At 33.8% G+C, this 18,126-nt stretch overlaps 1 protein-coding gene across 1 annotated transcript in view; it reads right to left on the bottom strand.

The window, feature by feature from the left end:
- Positions 1-5,587: 5,587 nt before the first annotated feature.
- Positions 5,588-18,126, bottom strand: part of LOC124371468 (alkali-sensitive linkage protein 1-like) — a 50,816-nt gene continuing 38,277 nt past the window's right edge. Inside the window, exons 3-5 of the mRNA XM_046829801.1 lie at positions 9,432-9,511; positions 8,565-8,950; positions 5,588-6,030 (exon numbers count right to left, since the gene is read on the bottom strand). Coding sequence (XP_046685757.1) covers positions 5,588-6,030; positions 8,565-8,950; positions 9,432-9,511 — 909 coding nt within the window. The remainder of the gene's footprint in view (positions 6,031-8,564; positions 8,951-9,431; positions 9,512-18,126) is intronic.

The following is an 18,126-nucleotide window of genomic DNA, read 5'->3' as shown; positions in this document are numbered from 1 at the left end:
AAACGTTCTTTTTATAATAAAACAAATTGTAAAGACACATAATGGAGTTGATTTATTATTCTCAGAGTTAATTGATTGTCCCCCAACACAATCGTATTAGTCTCATTCTTTCTGCCCGAGCTACTGGACGCAATTATACCATTGTATTTTTTTTTATTACGGTCGCCAAATTCCCTATACAATTGGAATTTACCAAATTAACTGAAATGGTATCATAACACCTATAAGCCTTTAACAATCATGCACTATTATTACACTAGATACGTAAAGTATTAACTGTTATATCAGCAGGTAATAAAAGAAACAACGACGATATAGTGGAGCATGATGTACAGAGTGTTCCTTATTTACTCGATCAACTCCAGCAAACGTTTTGTCAGGTCATAAAAAACGAAAGTGTTCTACTATATTAGGTATATAATTTGGGTTATATAAGTGTCCTTCATTACTTAGGTTACCGTCCAGCTGTCACTTTGCTGTGTCTAAAAAATATCTTTGAATTAAATAAAAGTATAACATTCAAACTTTAAACTTTACAAACTTTTTGGAGACCGACGGTAGGTAACGTTACACTTATCAAAGTGTTGATTTACTCGGTGCGCATATTTCTGTCGTGCCTCTATTAATATAATTGGATGATTATAGCTTAAGCATTGGATGATTTATCCCCAATGTAGCTAGTATGTAACAATGTAAATTTAAAAAACTAACACTGGCATGTTTTATTCAAATTGATTCAAAAATAAAAAAAGATATAGCAGTTTTACGCAATTAGGTATTTGTAAACATAAATTTCATTGCTTATACAAAAATATATTTTTTATCAAAAATAGTTTTAATTAATGCAAAGACCAATATTTAAAAGATTTTAGCACTTTCAAAATTTGTAAACGTATAGATACCAAATAACTAAAAATAGCTAAACATAAAAAATTTAAAAACTGATCTCTTTTAATTGAACCCTAGGTTCGGGTAGATAGACTAACTGACTACCTCAGATCTCCTGGAGTGCCAATATTCAATTTATATACATATCTATTTATCTGCCTCAGAGATCTCTGGCGACGATCCTCTTTGTAACTGGAAATAATAGGGTATTAAAAGGGGTAAAAATATTAAACTGTATTTTTTCAGATCATATTTTTTAACTCGATACACTTAAAAACAACCGTCAGGCACAGATAAAAATTAAATCAGCCAGACAGTTACAGAACATGGTGTCAGTCTCTTTATGTACTTGTCTGTAGGTGACTAATATAACAGTTTTAGTTGTGTCAAGGAAAGAAGTATATGATTAGCGATTAATTTATCATTAATTTTTGCACTTTGGAGCTCTATATGCTGTCATTATATAAAGTGATGGGAATAAAGGGCGAGTAGAAATTCTCTGGGTACTCTAAGGCATACAACCTGGAGAAAAACTGCATAAAAAGCAAAGTAACATAGACTACATTTAATTGAGGTTGGAAAAACATGCCAATCTGATTCCAAATTGGCCAGAAAGCATTCAAGAATGTGAAGAAGAGCAAGGATGACGTATTCAAGGAGGAGCAGAAACATGATCTTGGAATGTTTTAAAATAAAAGTAAAGTTGATAGGATTTTTCTGACATTTGATAACGTTCAGTGATACAAAAAATCAGTAACACTACATTTCGAGATTTGCAATCTGATCTCTTCCTAGTAAATAACTAACCTAACACATAACTTTAATTTAGATTAAATAAACAAAAACATACCAGAGCGTTATGACACGGATAAACAGAAACCACACCAGACATGCTGTATACCTATTTCATACAGACTAACTCTAAAACATGCCTTAATAAAAAACTAAACTCTAATTACAACTGAGCTACAGAATACAGGTCACAAACAGGTCTGCACTCACCGACCATCCACATAGAACAGACGGCAGGCCAACAGTAAATGGCCTTGTTTTACATACAAATGGCCCAGTATCTCAGAAAGTCTTTAAATCGGCTTCAAATTCTTAACATATAGTAATAATTTTATACGACTAGTGAATTACAACACATTTTCCAATAATTTATTTAATTTTGCTAGGCCATTTAGACTCAAGGATTCCATCGTCAAGCAAACGCCACAAATGAATAAATATTTACGTTTTCAAGTAAAAAAATATCATATGGTAAAGGATTTGGAATGGTTGACAAGTATAATATATTTAAATCTAATTATTACATTTTAATTTTCTTATGAAATGAGAATAGTGTAGAATTGTATTTTGAATAGGTCCGTCTTCAATATTTATAACTTTTTATTTATTTATGTTTATGTAAATTGTTTCCCAAGCATGTAAGTGTATTTTGTTTGCAACTTCTTTCAAAAATCTTAAATTTTTGTCAGAGATGTCAGAAATTTTCCAGATTCAATACAGTGTTTCGCAATTGTAGATTTTTCAGTTCTTTTATACGACTAGTGAATTACAATACATTTTCCAATAATTTTGTTTAATTTTGCTAGGCCATTTAGACTCAAGGATTCCATCGTCAAGCAACGCCACAAATGAATAAATGTTTACGTTTTTCAAGTAAAAAAATATCATATGGTAAAGGATTTGGAAAAAATGTTTGACAAGTATAAAATATTTAAATCTAATTATTACATTTTAATTTTCTTATGAAATGAGAATAGAGTAGAATTGAATTTTGAATAGGTCCGTCTTGAATATTAATAAGTTTTTTATTTATTTATGTTTATGTAAAATGTTTCCCAAGCATGTAAGTGTATTTTGTTTGCAACTTCTTTCAATAATCTTAAATTTTTGTCAGAGATGTCTGAGATTTTCCAGATTCAATACAGTGTTTCGCAATTGTAGATTTTTCAGTTCTTCCATATTTTATATGTGAAAAGGGTTCTTTGAATCGTGCCTTGATGTTTATTTTTTGTTTGGCCAATGTACAGTTTCTCACAGTTGTTGCATTTAATTTCATAAACTCCTGATTTGTTTCCGTATGAATTTTGTCTTTGGAATTTCCTAAAATTTCATTTATTAATAACGATGGTTGGATCGGTTTTTTGTAAATTACTTAATATCATAAATAATTCATTCAAAACTAATAGATGAAAATTGCGTAAAATATTATAATGTAAATTCTATTTCACATATTTCTTGTAAAACTGTTGAATCTGCTAGAAGGCATTTAAAATCATGTACACGAAGCAAGGTACATTATTCATTATATTACAACAACTACTTCTTGAGTTCATTACCCTTGCAAAATTAACATGACTGGTATAGATAGGGACGTAAATCTCCCCGGAAAATCCTGTCGGTGTCAAACGATTTTTATTGTCCAACCAGGTCCGATTTCTATATACAGCCGCTGCCTGTCTCGTGTATAGAAATGCTGTTTAATGAGCCATCGCGGATTCTATGGCCACTTTTTGTTACGTGAGCAGCATTCTCCTACACTCGTATATGGCCATCGTTACTGCACCGATATCTTAAATCCCACATTCAATTATATTATAGTTCCTACTCTCATTGCGATATAAACATCAACAATTATAACCCCTTGGAATTACATCACCCATTTGGATATTTGCACTTTTTCTGAGTTCTGAACAGTCTTTTGAATTTTTAAGCGTGCCCGTTCCGCGCAATTATTTAATGTTAAACTTTCTTATTGTGGCATATTTAAAGTGATTTAAAACACACTTAACGGTGTTATTAATTAATTACAACATCTCAAAATGCAAAGATAAACTTTAAGATAAAATGATCGCTCACGTCTGTAATATTTTATTCAACATAATAAAAACTAATAACTTAAACATACAACTACAATATAAAACATGTTCAAAAGTATAAGACTATCGTTCACAACAAATAATAAGAGAAACATAACGCTTTGCACTGTAAATTACACAACAAGCCGCTCCAACAACAAACTTCAATTACAGGAGGAGCCGTTGACTCCTCAATGTCAACCCACTCAGTTACAAACAAATAAGAATAGAAAATATGCTCATCATTTCAAAAAGGTAATAAGCGTGAAATTCAGAAACATTTCTCAATAATAAAATAACACTGTAAAATGTAATACTGCAATTTTGCAATGAAAGTAATTTAATTTTATAAACAATATTGTGAAATTATAAATGACGGGAATAGTATTAACGACCAAAAATGACTCAATTAAAAATTCATGGGAGGGGGGCATAAGGACCCGGCCACCCCAAGTGACTGGCATCAAATTCGCATTTAATTATGTCGTGCAGGTAGTATGTAAATCGTTGTTCCTCATGGGTCCGAGTACTGATGTGGACTTGATGTGAAAATTAATATAAGATCAAAGTAAATTGATTTTAAAATTTTTGACTGATTATGAGTTACTGTAGTTGTATAACTCTCCGTCACGAACAGCCCATAACTCACTGCTTGTCTCCGCTTCGCTTCGCCAACCGGGTGTTACAACTCTCAGCTGTTACCGTATGTGTGTGTGTGTGTGTGTGTGTGTGTGTTCTTACACTTGGAATGCTGCTTTTAGTTTAAATCTCTTGGCTTTTTAATTTCTCACTGTCTATTTTAAGTGCTTAAACTTACTACTTAGAAACTTATTCTTTACAATGTTTTAAAACTTTACATTTTTGAAGAGAAATCTTATTAAACATGTTTTTCATGTATATTAATAATTATACCATTGTACATAATGCTTTTGCAGTTACAATGAAATTCCCAGTATTTCAGAACACTCACTCAACCCTCTGTATTTGTTCGTGCATTCAGTGAAAAGAAAGCACACGCAAGCATTTTCCCACATTAAACCCCAAAGCAATTACAGGCAATCCCTCTTTCTCTCACATACAGCTACGGTCCGTGATGCTCACTTTATTATTCAAGTACTGAATGTCTGAACATAACAATAAATGACCGCAATTCCTTTTTATTGAGTTATTCTGATTCTAGAGCGTTCCTCAAATAGAAACCAAGCAAACGCATATAAAACATAGTATAAAACTAAGATATTTGTTTAATAATATAGTATTTTATTTATTTGAATAGGCTAAATGACTGAAAATATAGTAAATTTACGCTTATGTTTGAGTTAAAATCTAATATTTACATCTTGTGTTACGTTATGTATTAGGTTTTATCTTATAGCAAATCTATTTCTTTAGGAAAGGGTTTATTGACTGTTATTACTTTTACAATAGAGCATTGAGAAAAAAACATATTTTTATTATTAATGTTTTTTGCTTGTGTTACTGGAATTTTATTTTTCAATCTAGTGTAAGCAGTTTAATATTTAATGGATCTTATGAAACATTTACGTAAGACTCATCAGTATACGTAATGCAAAGTACATAGTTTCAGTGAAGAGATGTAACCATGTTGACTGATATATTTATACAGTAGAGTGTTGTAAACAGGTAATAAACGTATACTGCCACTTAACCTATTTGTTTTGCAACCAAATTCAATACTTTACATTCGCTAAAACTGTCATTTTTTAAGTCAATCATACATCTCTTTACCTTATTAAAAATACAGAATTTCATGGAAAAGTTAAACGATTTTACCTTGTTATATTAAACTAGGGGATAATCCTTCCCACTCCTCAGACCAAATCTTGTTCTTCCTCAGTATTTATAGTGGAAGTGTTAGGGTAGCTGTCAACGACAACTCTAGTATTATAGTGGAAGTGACAGTATAGCTGTAGACGGCGCCTAGTATTTATAGTGGAAGTGGCAGGGTAGCTGTAGACGGCTGGCCTAGTATTTATAGTGGAAGTGGCAGGGTAGCTGTCGACGGCTGGCCTAGTATTTATAGTGGAAGTGGCAGGGTAGCTGTCAACGGGACCCCTAGTATTTATAGTTGAAGTGGCAGGGTAGCTGTCGACGGCAGCCCTAGTATTTATAGTGGAAGTGGAAGGGTAGCTGTCGATGGCAGCCTTAGTATATATAGTGGAAGTGGCAGGGTAGCTGTCGACGGCACCCCTAGTATTTATAGTTGAAGTGGCAGGGTAGCTGTCGATGGCAGCCTTAGTATATACAGGGTGTTCTGAAAAAAGGTGCCCATAAGTCAGGGCGTGATTCCTCACATCAAAATAAGAAAAAAAGGTTATAATTAACATAGGTCCGAAAATGCTTAGTTACCAAGTTATACAGGGTGAATGATTTCGTCTGAATTTCAGTTCCCCTGCTGCAACGAAGCCCTACGGGTATTTGTTGGCTGTTAATTAAGATGTACAATTTAGCGTAATTTATGTAAAATGAACTGAAAAATTGAATAAAACCATTTCTAGACCTGTAGCTACAGTAATTTTTTAAGATATGTGACGAAATACGCGAAACTTGGTCCCGAAAAACAAGTTACATTTAGGTTTGAAGCAGATTTACTATGTTAAATGTACAATAAACACAAAATATTTTTTCACGGTACTTGTAGAAAATTTAATTTCGACGAGAAAGATGTTAAAATAAGTCTATAATAGACAAACGCAAACTTTAAAAAATAATCCTTAATTACTTACAAAACGCATGAAAAATAGACAAAATCTGTTAAGCTCTCTAAAAATGTAATATTGAAATTAAAACAGCTGTTTTATTAAAAAAAATTAATGAGTTACTATTATTTTTTATCAAGTAAATATGTTTAAACAATCATACATTATCATACATAAAAAAGTTATCTGAATTATCATTCAACAAAAAAGTTACACTTGTCCTAAAAAAACTAACCACGTCACAGTAGATGTTCAAAACTGTTTCCCCTCACTCAAAATACAAGCATCCAGCCGTCTTCTCATAGACTGCCGAACTCTTTCGAAGATCCCAGGTGTCTCACGTATCCTTTGAATCCCGTTAACAATCCTTATTCGCAACTCTTCTATGGTATCCACAGGCGAGTCGTAGACAAGCGTCTTTAAATGTCCCCATAAGAAAAAGTCTAGAGGATTGAGGTCAGGTGACCTTGCAGGCCATGCTACTGGGGCTCCTCGACCAATCCATCTGTTTGGATATGCTTCATTTAAAAAATTCTCTTACTTGTAATGTGTAATGAGCTGGAGCTCCATCCTGCATGAAACCACATGTTGTTGCGTGTGTATAGTGGCACATCTTCGAGTAACTCATTCAGATTAGTCGTCAAGAAATGTAAATAATTTTCACCATTGAGCGAATCAGGTAAAAAACTAATAAAAATTTTATCACCCAGAATAGCAGCCCATACGTTTATAGAAAACTGATATTGGTGACGGTTCTCTGAAATAGCACGTGGATTTTCAATTGCCCACATGTGAGTATTTTGGGTGTTAAGAATAGCCATTCTTGAAAATTTTTGCTTCATCAGTAAAGATAATGTAATTTAAAAAATGTGGATTTCTGCACCTTTGGATAAGCCATTGGCATAGCTGAACACGAGGAAAGTAATCTCGAGGCAAAAGAGCCTGGACCCTTTGATAGTGATAAGAATGCAACTTCTGCTCGTGTAAAATCTTCCAGACAATTGAATTACTAACACCGAAATCCAAGGCTAGTTCTCTAGTACTTCTTCCAGGATGATTCTCTATTTCGTCCAACACACCCTCCTCCAATTCAGCTGTACACGTTGTACGTGGCCGTCCTGATCTACCAACTTTTCCAGATTTAAAGGTTCCCGTCTCGCTTAGCCTTCTATGAATGGAAGAAAACATTTTATGAGTCGGTAACTGTCTATGAGGAAAAATGTTCCTGATAGAGTCGTCTAGCCTGACGACTGTTGCAATGTGCAAGACCGTACATTAAATGCATGTCTGCCATTTCACCATTAGTGTACATAATATTCATATTACCTGCCATGATGAATAAGATATTATTAGCTATCAAAAATTAACTTCAACGGCACTCGCACTAACTTGTATTAAAGTACAGATCAACACACGCACTTAATGAGCAATGGAAAAATAGCTGCTTGTAATGTTTATTTAAATTATTATAAACAATGTTACATTGTTAAAACATATGTTTTAAATAGAAATTATTTTGTTTCTCAAATCAAATATTTTAATAAAACAGCTGTTTTAATTTCAATATTACATTTGTAGAGAGCTTAACAGATTTTGTCTATTTTTCATGCTTTTTTGTATGTAATTAAGGATTATTTTTTAAAGTTTGCGTTTGTCTATTATAGACTTATTTTACATCTTTCTCGTCGAAATTAAATTTTCTACAAGTACCGTGAAAAAATATTTTGTGTTTATTGTACATTTAACATAGTAAATCTGCTTCAAACCTAAATGTAACTTGTTTTTCGGGACCAAGTTTCGCGTATTTCGTCACATATCTTAAAATTACTGTAGCTACAGGTCTGGAAACGGTTTTATTCAATTTTTCAGTTCATTTTACATAAAGTACGCTAAATTGTACATCTTAATTAACAGCCAACAAATACCCGTAGGGCTTCGTTGCAGCAGGGGAACTGAAATTCAGACGAAATCTTTCACCCTGTATAACTTGGTAACTAAGCATTTTCGGACCTATGTTAATTATACCTTTTTTTCTTATTTTGATGTGAGGAATCACGCCCTGACTTATGGGCACCTTTTTTCAGAACACCCTGTATAATGGAAGTTGCAGGGTAGCTGTTGACGGCAGCCCTAGTATTTATGGTGGAAGTGGCAGGGTAGCTGTAGACGGCAGCCCTCGTATTTATAGTGGAAGTGGCAGGGTAGCTGTCGACGGCACCCCTAGTATTTATAGTTGAAGTGGCAGGGTAGCTGTCGACGGCACCCCTAGTATTTATAGTTGAAGTGGCAGGGTAGCTGTCGACGGCTGGCCTAGTATTTATAGTGGAAGTGGCAGGGTAGCTGTCGATGGCAGCCTTAGTATATATAATGGAAGTTGCAGGGTAGCTGTTGACGGCAGCCCTAGTATTTATGGTGGAAGTGGCAGGGTAGCTGTAGACGGCAGCCCTAGTATTTATAGTGGAAGTGGCAGGGTAGCTGTCGACGGCACCCTAGTATTTATAGTTGAAGTGGCAGGGTAGCTGTCGACGGCAACCCCTAGTATTTATAGTTGAAGTGGCAGGGTAGCTGTCGACGGCACCCCTAGTATTTATAGTTGAAGTGGCAGGGTAGCTGTCGACGGCTGGCCTAGTATTTATAGTGGAAGTGGCAGGGTAGCTGTCGACGGCAGCCTTAGTATATATAATGGAAGTTGCAGGGTAGCTGTTGACGGCAGCCCTAGTATTTATGGTGGAAGTGGCAGGGTAGCTGTTGACGGCAGCCCTATTATTTATAGCGGAAGTGACCTCATAGCTGTCTACGGCAATTCTTGGTTTGTATAGAGGAAGTAGCAGGGTAGCTGTCGATGGCAGACATAGTATATGTAGTGGAAGTGGCAGTATAGCTGTATTCGGCAGCCCTAGTATTTATAGAACGGAAGGGAGAGTACTAAAAGCCCGGTAACGAACTTAGAGCTTACAGCCTGCTCGCCGCCCTGTCCCACGCGTCACTGCCTTCAATATCTCTCAACTTATATCCAGTACATGTCCCTCTTTCAAACTGTTCAATCGAATTCCAATACCAATAACTTTCAGCTTCAACTCACTTATATACTGATACGAGTTTTTTCCTCTTATTTAATGCTATGTTATTTAAAATAATAGTTATTAGCTTCATTTTTCGAATCATTTGAGAGCCGGAAAATGGAGTGGTCCGGTTTTTTAATGAAGATTTATTTTGAAAAATTCATATGTAAGTTTACTGGAATCGTTTTGCCTCTTCATAAACGTAGAAAAGATTCGTTGAGCTGCAGAGGTCGCGGCTTGTTGAAGTCACGTGATATTGGAGGAGAAATAAAATGTGTCGTATTTTGACGTTATTTCTGAAAGAAGGCCTCTTGTGAATTTGTCTAATCTAATTTTTATTTTGAAGGTACTTTTATTGATAGGTTATTCATTGATTTAATCATTAATATAAATTTCATTAAAGCATAAATGAATAAAATTAATAACGCGCATCCATTACTGGTTCAATTCGTTTAAGTGAAATTTAAAAAAACTTCCGGCTTAGTCGGAAGTAGGTATATTTTGTGCTAACTGAAATTGTATTGTTTTATTCTCATGGGATGTACAAGTACTCAGTATCGTGAAAAAGTTTAAAAATGTAAAATTACAGAACAGTTCTATACATAAAGCAACCATGGTGGGATATTGAAATAAAAAAATCATTTTTAACTTTATGCATCACTTTTTTTTTAAGAAAGTCGTTTTATGATAGTCACATTAACAAAATTGATTTATGTTTTCTGGTATCAATAATCAGTTTGTATGAGGAAAGTTATTATGAATTTTAAAACTATAGCTCAAACATTTTTGGCAGTTTTCATGTTCATATAGTTTTAAACTAGCAATAATATCCGGATTTACTGGTAATCTTGTGAAAGAATATTAACTTGCTAAATACGTAGTTAGGATATGTAATGTGATTGAAATTTGGGTCTACAAAATGTAAACTCCTATGCCTTGAATGGAATTATGTACAAGAATTAATGCTGTTTGGGTCTTTTTGGAAATTCGTTGTTTTCTTTCAAATATATTGTAATTCAACACAAATGTGTATTAAATACTGACTTGAATGAGCAAATGACATCGGCTGTGGAAATGTAGGTCATCGGAAACAGCTGCAGATAAATAAACATTGTCGCTCATCCGCTTGATCCTATGTTCTTATTGATGCTTCACATGTTTCAAAGCTGAACAGAATGTGTTTTGATAGCGACATCACTGCAAGGGGGATTCCAACCGTAACGTAATAACGTCATTGATAAGCGTAGTATAGTATATCTTTGCCTTCCATGTATATTCAAAATAATGTATTGATATATTTGTACATAATTAATATTTTTATAAATGTTTAATGAAAATCACACTTCATGTTTGAACATGGTTAACATTGGCTTTACTGATAAATTAAGACATTTTTCAACTAACCAGTGTCAATACTCACCAAATAAAGTTACTGTATCTCTTTTTAAAATAATATTTACGATTTATCAGATCATGAATTTTTGATAACAATTGATTTACAAATATTCTGTAAATCCATATAGGTGACACATCGACTTTAGTCATACTCAGAGTTCATTCAAACTTTATATATACGGTTTTTGGCAATATGAGCGCACTGTTTTTTGTGTTAGCTTACTAGCGGTAGTGTTTCTGAAAGTACTGTAGTTGGATGTCGTAGTAAGACAAATATTCTAATTTTTAAATTAAATGGACTATTATGTTAGTCTATTTAGCTTAATATAAAGTTGTCATGTTTGCTTTGGTGATTATTATTCTTGTTGGTTCAGATAATTATGTTTTAAAACTGTTGCTCTTTAAATGCCTGTTTATATTTCTGTGTACTATAGTCATACTTTAGAATTTTAATTTTAAAATATCGTCCTACTATTTTATTGTTAAAAAAATATTTTTTACGATTATTCAAACAAATTGCAGTAAATCTATCTGCGTTATATCACTTAGATAAATACACTTTATATATAACAAACTTTAATTAAACCCTTGAGCTGGCAAGTGAGAAGTTTAAACTAAAACCATAAGGAGTTCAATATTGTTTAGAAATCTACAAATAAAATGAGCGAGCACAAATAATTTTACATCTCTTGATTAGGCTTCTTCTAATGTATATTCAATTACTAGCGATAAATGGAATCAAATAGTATTCTCCTTCATGTTCAAATATTTCAATAAAACTCAAGTAATAAACTGTCAATATAAGCGTTTAAAAATAAAAAAAACTAATAAACTATGTAATGTTTATAGTATCAGCCTATGTCTCAGATCTACAAACAAACTGTTAATCTACGAACTCTGTAGATGCTGAAAATAGAACAGGCAGATTTGAGAAAGACGCATGAAATTCTCTGCAAGTCTTCAACCAATTAATTTATTTTTATTTCTATTTATTTTTTATTTTAATTTAAATTTTGGCCCCATTCGAGTTTTAGACTGGTATATAAGACTTCCTACAGTGAAAAAGAAATTACTTCTAGACAGTCAACAATTGGGTTTGATCTAGATAGAAAAATGGATAAAAATATTTCGTAAAATTCCAAAAACAAAATTCTCAAACATACTTTAAAAAAAAGAAAGAGTGCTGTCCTCCCAAAGTCTCACTATTCCCTTCACCTCTCCAAAGCCATTACCTCATCTAAACGAAGTTTGGTTAACCTAACTACAAGATCACAAGCAGCGCAATGAACCGGTATGCTTCCACAAAATCCGCCTATATGAGAAATCATAATTATTATCCACTATCTCTAAGCAATTAGATCTGTAACCTGTATGATTATATAAATATATTAATTTTAAAAAGTTACTTCTTGAATAAATTTATTTACATTGAGTATGGGAATCTTACAAATACAATGTGGTCTTATACAATTAAATTAATTAAAAAGTATAGGCTTTTAATTTATAACAAATAAGATAAAATTACATTATAGAGTAACTCCATAAATAAATCATAATAATTCTCTTTACAGGCCGTTGTAATTTTTAATACAAGTTATTATTATGACAATGCAATACCAGTTTTCATTGTTTTTATCATATATTTAAATTATGAAACAGAATTATATTAATTTTTAAATTAAACACAATTGCATCCTTAATTTAGTTTAATAATTGTAAAAATGGTGATTTTCCTAAAAAGTACAAACTAATTAGTAAGTGATAAAGATAAAACTGTCTGGGGCCCGCATGGACTGCAACGCTAATCTTGTTAATAGTAATTATATCCCTCAATTACTCTGTTGACTACAAACTGGTGGATCGCTGATGTTACGGTTTTCGTTACACGGTGAAGGCAGTAAACAGCTAAAAAATAGTATATGTTACAGATTTATTTACATAATGTGGTTTTAGTTTTTAGCTCAAACTATGTCGATTTAATTCGCGATGAAGACTCGATAAGTACAAGTTTTATGGAGATTATATAAACTTTAATGTTAGTACATATTCTGGTGAATGGTGTTCAACACTGCTTTTACTACCATTACCATTTATCTCGTGATTACAAGAGTAATTTAAACGGTACTTTTATGATGATTAATACAGCGTTAGATGTTTAAGCGGGAACATACGGATCTACGGTCGTTACTGTTGTTATGTCCTTCCAGTAAATGTAAGAAACCTGAAAATTGTGTCAGTTATAGATCTAACATGACATGCATAGTTCTTTTATCAACTAGTAACGGATGTGTCAAAGCTGTTATTGTTGTAACCTCTCTCCCCATCGTGAACATTTAAGTAACCCAGAAAATTGTGTCGGTTATCGATTTGAAATGACACGCATAGTTATTTGGTAAACTGTTAACGGAAGTGTCGAAGCTGTTATTATAGTAACGTCTCTCCCCATCGTGAAAAATTAAGTAACCCAGAAAATTGTGTCGGTTATCGATTTGAAATGACACGCATAGTTATTTGTTAAACTAGTAACGGATGTTACGAAGCTGTTATTGTTGTAACCTCTCTCCCATCGTGAAAATGTAAGTAACCAGATAAATGTGTCGGTTATCGATTTGAAATGACACGCATAGTTATTTGTTAAACTAGTAACGGATGTGACGAAGCTGTTATTGTTGTAACCTCTCTCCCCATCGTGAAAATGTAAGTAACCAGATAATTGTGTCGGTTATCGATTTGAAATGACACGCATAGTTATTTTGTAAAATAGTAACGGATGTGACGAAGCTGTTATTGTAGTAACGTCTCTCCCCATCGTGAAAATGTAAGTAACCAGATAATTGTGTCGGTTATCGATTTGATATGACACGCATAGTTATTTGGTAAACTGTTAACGGAAGTGTCGAAGCTGTTATTATAGTAACGTCTCTCCCCATCGTGAAAAATTAAGTAACCCAGAAAATTGTGTCGGTTATCGATTTGAAATGACACGCATAGTTATTTGTTAAACTAGTAACGGATGTTACGAAGCTGTTATTGTTGTAACCTCTCTCCCCATCGTGAAAATGTAAGTAACCAGATAAATGTGTCGGTTATCGATTTGAAATGACACGCATAGTTTATTTGTTAAACTAGTAACGGATGTGACGAAGCTGTTATTGTTGTAACCTCTCTCCCCATCGTGAAAATGTAAGTAACCAGATAATTGTGTCGGTTATCGATTTGAAATGACACGCATAGTTATTTTGTAAAATAGTAACGGATGTGACGAAGCTGTTATTGTAGTAACGTCTCTCCCCATCGTGAAAATGTAAGTAACCAGATAATTGTGTCGGTTATCGATTTGATATGACACATATAGTTATATTTTAAACTAGTAACGGATGTGACGAAGCTGTCATTTTTTGTAACCTCTCTTTCCATCGTGAAAAATGTAAGTAACCAGATAATTGTGTCGGTTATCGATTTGAAATGACACGCATAGTAATTTGGTAAACTAGTAACGGATGTGACAAAGCTGTTATTGTAGTAACGTCTCACCCCATCGTGAAAATGTAAGTAACCAGACAATTGTGTCGGTTATCGATTTGAAATAACACGTATAGTTATTTGGTAAACTAGTAATGGATGTGACGAAGCTGTTATTGTTTTAACCTCTCTTCCCGACGTGAAAATGTAAGAAACCTGAAAATTGTGTTAATTATAGATGTAACATGACATGCATAGTTCTTTTATCAACTAGTAACGGATGTGTCGAAGCTGTTATTGTTGTAACCTCTCTCCCCGTCGTGAAAATGTAAGAAACCTGAAAATTGTGTCAGTTATAGATCTAACATGACATGCATAGTTCTTTTATCAACTAGTAACGGATGTGACAAAGCTGTTATTGTTGTAACCTCTCTCCCCATCGTGAAAATGTAAGTAACCAGATAATTGTGTCGGTTATCGATTTGAAATGACACGCATAGTTATTTGGTAAACTAGTAACGGATGTGACGAAGCTGTTATTGTAGTAACGTCTCTCCCCATCGTGAAAATGTAAGTAACCAGATAATTGTGTCGGTTATCGATTTGAAATGACACATATAGTTATATTTTAAACTAGTAACGGATGTGACGAAGCTGTTATTTTTGTAACCTCTCTTTCCATCGTGAAAATGTAAGTAACCAGATAATTGTGTCGGTTATCGATTTGAAATGACACGCATAGTTATTTGGTAAACTAGTAACGGATGTTACGAAGCTGTTATTGTTGTAACGTCTCTCCCCATCGTGAAAATGTAAGTAACCAGATAATTGTGTCGGTTATCGATTTGAAATGACACGCATAGTTATTTGGTAAACTAGTAACGGATGTGACGAAGCTGTTATTGTAGTAACGTCTCTCCCCATCGTGAAAATGTAAGTAACGAGATAATTGTGTCGGATATCGATTTGAAATGACACGCATAGTTATTTGGTAAACTAGTAACGGATGTGACGTAGCTGTTATTGTAGTAACGTCTCTCCCCATCGTGAAAATGTAAGTAACGAGATAATTGTGTCGGTTATCGATTTGAAATGACACGCATAGTTATTTGTTAAACTAGTAACGGATGTGACGAAGCTGTTATTGTAGTAACGTCTCTCCCCATCGTGAAAATGTAAGTAACGAGATAATTGTGTCGGTTATCGATTTGAAATGACACATATAGTTATATTTTAAACTAGTAACGGATGTGACGAAGCTGTTATTTTTGTAACCTCTCTTTCCATCGTGAAAATATAAGTAACCAGATAATTGTGTCGGTTATCGATTTGAAATGACACGCATAGTTATTTGGTAAACTAGTAACGGATGTGACGAAGCTGTTATTGTTGTAACCTCTCTCCCCATCGTGAAAATCTAAGTCACCAGACAATTGTGTCGGTTATCGATTTGAAATGACACGTATAGTTATTTGGTAAAATATTAACGGATGTGACGAAGCTGTTATTGTTTTAACCTCTCTTCCCGACGTGAAAATGTAAGAAACCTGAAAATTGTGTTAGTTATAGATGTAACATGACATGCATAGTTCTTTTATCAACTAGTAACGGATGTGTCGAAGCTGTTATTGTTGTAACCTCTCTTCCCGACGTGAAAATGTAAGAAACCTGAAAATTGTGTTAGTTATAGATGTAACATGACATGCATAGTTCTTTTATCAACTAGTAACGGATGTGTCGAAGCTGTTATTGTTGTAACCTCTCTCCCCGTCGTGAAAATGTAAGAAACCTGAAAATTGTGTCAGTTATAGATCTAACATGACATGCATAGTTCTTTTATCAACTAGTAACGGATGTGTCGAAGCTGTTATTGTTTGTAACCTCTCTTTCCATCGTGAAAATGTAAGTAACCAGATAATTGTGTCGGTTATCGATTTGAAATGACACGCATAGTTATTTGGTAAATTATTAACGGATGTGACGAAGCTGTTATTGTAGTAACGTCTCTCCCCATCGTGAAAATGTAAGTAACCAGATAATTGTGTCGGTTATCGATTTGAAATGACACGCATAGTTATTTGTTAAACTAGTAACGGATGTTACGAAGCTGTTTATTGTTGTAACCTCTCTCCCCATCGTGAAAATGTAAGTAACCAGATAATAGTGTCGGTTATCGATTTGAAATGACACGCATAGTTATTTGGTAAATTATTAACGGATGTGACGAAGCTGTTATTGTAGTAACGTCTCTCCCCATCGTGAAAATGTAAGTAACCAGATAATTGTGTCGGTTATCGATTTGAAATGACACGCATAGTTATTTGTTAAACTAGTAACGGATGTTACGAAGCTGTTATTGTTGTAACCTCTCTCCCCATCGTGAAAATGTAAGTAACCAGATAATAGTGTCGGTTATCGATTTGAAATGACACGCATAGTTATTTGTTAAACTAGTAACGGATGTGACGAAGCTGTTATTGTAGTAAACGTCTCTCCCCATCGTGAAAATGTAAGTAACCAGATAATTGTGTCGGTTATCGATTTGAAATGACACGCATAGTTATTTGGTAAACTATTAACGATGTGACGAAGCTGTGATTGTAGTAACGTCTCTCCCCATCGTGAAAATGTAAGTAACGAGATAATTGTGTCGGTTATCGATTTGAAATGACACATATAGTTATATTTTAAACTAGTAACGGATGTGACGAAGCTGTTATTTTTGTAACCTCTCTTTCCATCGTGAAAATATAAGTAACCAGATAATTGTGTCGGTTATCGATTTGAAATGACACGCATAGTTATTTGGTAAACTAGTAACGGATGTGACGAAGCTGTTATTGTTGTAACCTCTCTCCCCATCGTGAAAATCTAAGTAACCAGACAATTGTGTCGGTTATCGATTTGAAATGACACGCATAGTTATTTTGTAAAATAGTAACGGATGTGACGAAGCTGTTATTGTAGTAACGTCTCTCCCCATCGTGAAAATGTAAGTAACCAGATAATTGTGTCGGTTATCGATTTGATATGACACATATAGTTATATTTTAAACTAGTAACGGATGTGACGAAGCTGTCATTTTTGTAACCTCTCTTTCCATCGTGAAAATGTAAGTAACCAGATAATTGTGTCGGTTATCGATTTGAAATGACAACGCATAGTTATTTGGTAAACTAGTAACGGATGTGACGAAGCTGTTATTGTAGTAACGTCTCTCCCCATCGTGAAAATGTAAGTAACCAGATAATTGTGTCGGTTATCGATTTGAAATGACACGCATAGTTATTTGGTAAACTAATAGTAACGGATGTGACGAAGCTGTTATTGTAGTAACGTCTCTCCCCATCGTGAAAATGTAAGTAACCAGATAATTGTGTCGGTTATCGATTTGAAATGACACACATAGTTATATTGTTAAACTAGTAACGGATGTGACGAAGCTGTTATTGTTGTAACCTCTCTCCCCATCGTGAAAATGTAAGTAACCAGATAATTGTGTCGGTTATCGATTTGAAATGACACATATAGTTATATTTTAAACTAGTAACGGATGTGACGAAGCTGTTATTTTTGTAACCTCTCTTTCCCATCGTGAAAATATAAGTAACCAGATAATTGTGTCGGTTATCGATTTGAAATGACACGCATAGTTATTTGGTAAACTAGTAACGGATGTGACGAAGCTGTTATTGTTTGTAACCTCTCTCCCCATCGTGAAAATCTATAAG

This window comes from Homalodisca vitripennis, unplaced genomic scaffold, assembly GCF_021130785.1.
Source record: "Homalodisca vitripennis isolate AUS2020 unplaced genomic scaffold, UT_GWSS_2.1 ScUCBcl_1479;HRSCAF=5158, whole genome shotgun sequence".
NCBI lineage: Eukaryota > Metazoa > Arthropoda > Insecta > Hemiptera > Cicadellidae > Homalodisca > Homalodisca vitripennis.
Note: the sequence above shows the minus strand (reverse complement) of the source record. Positions and strands in the feature narration are given on the sequence as shown.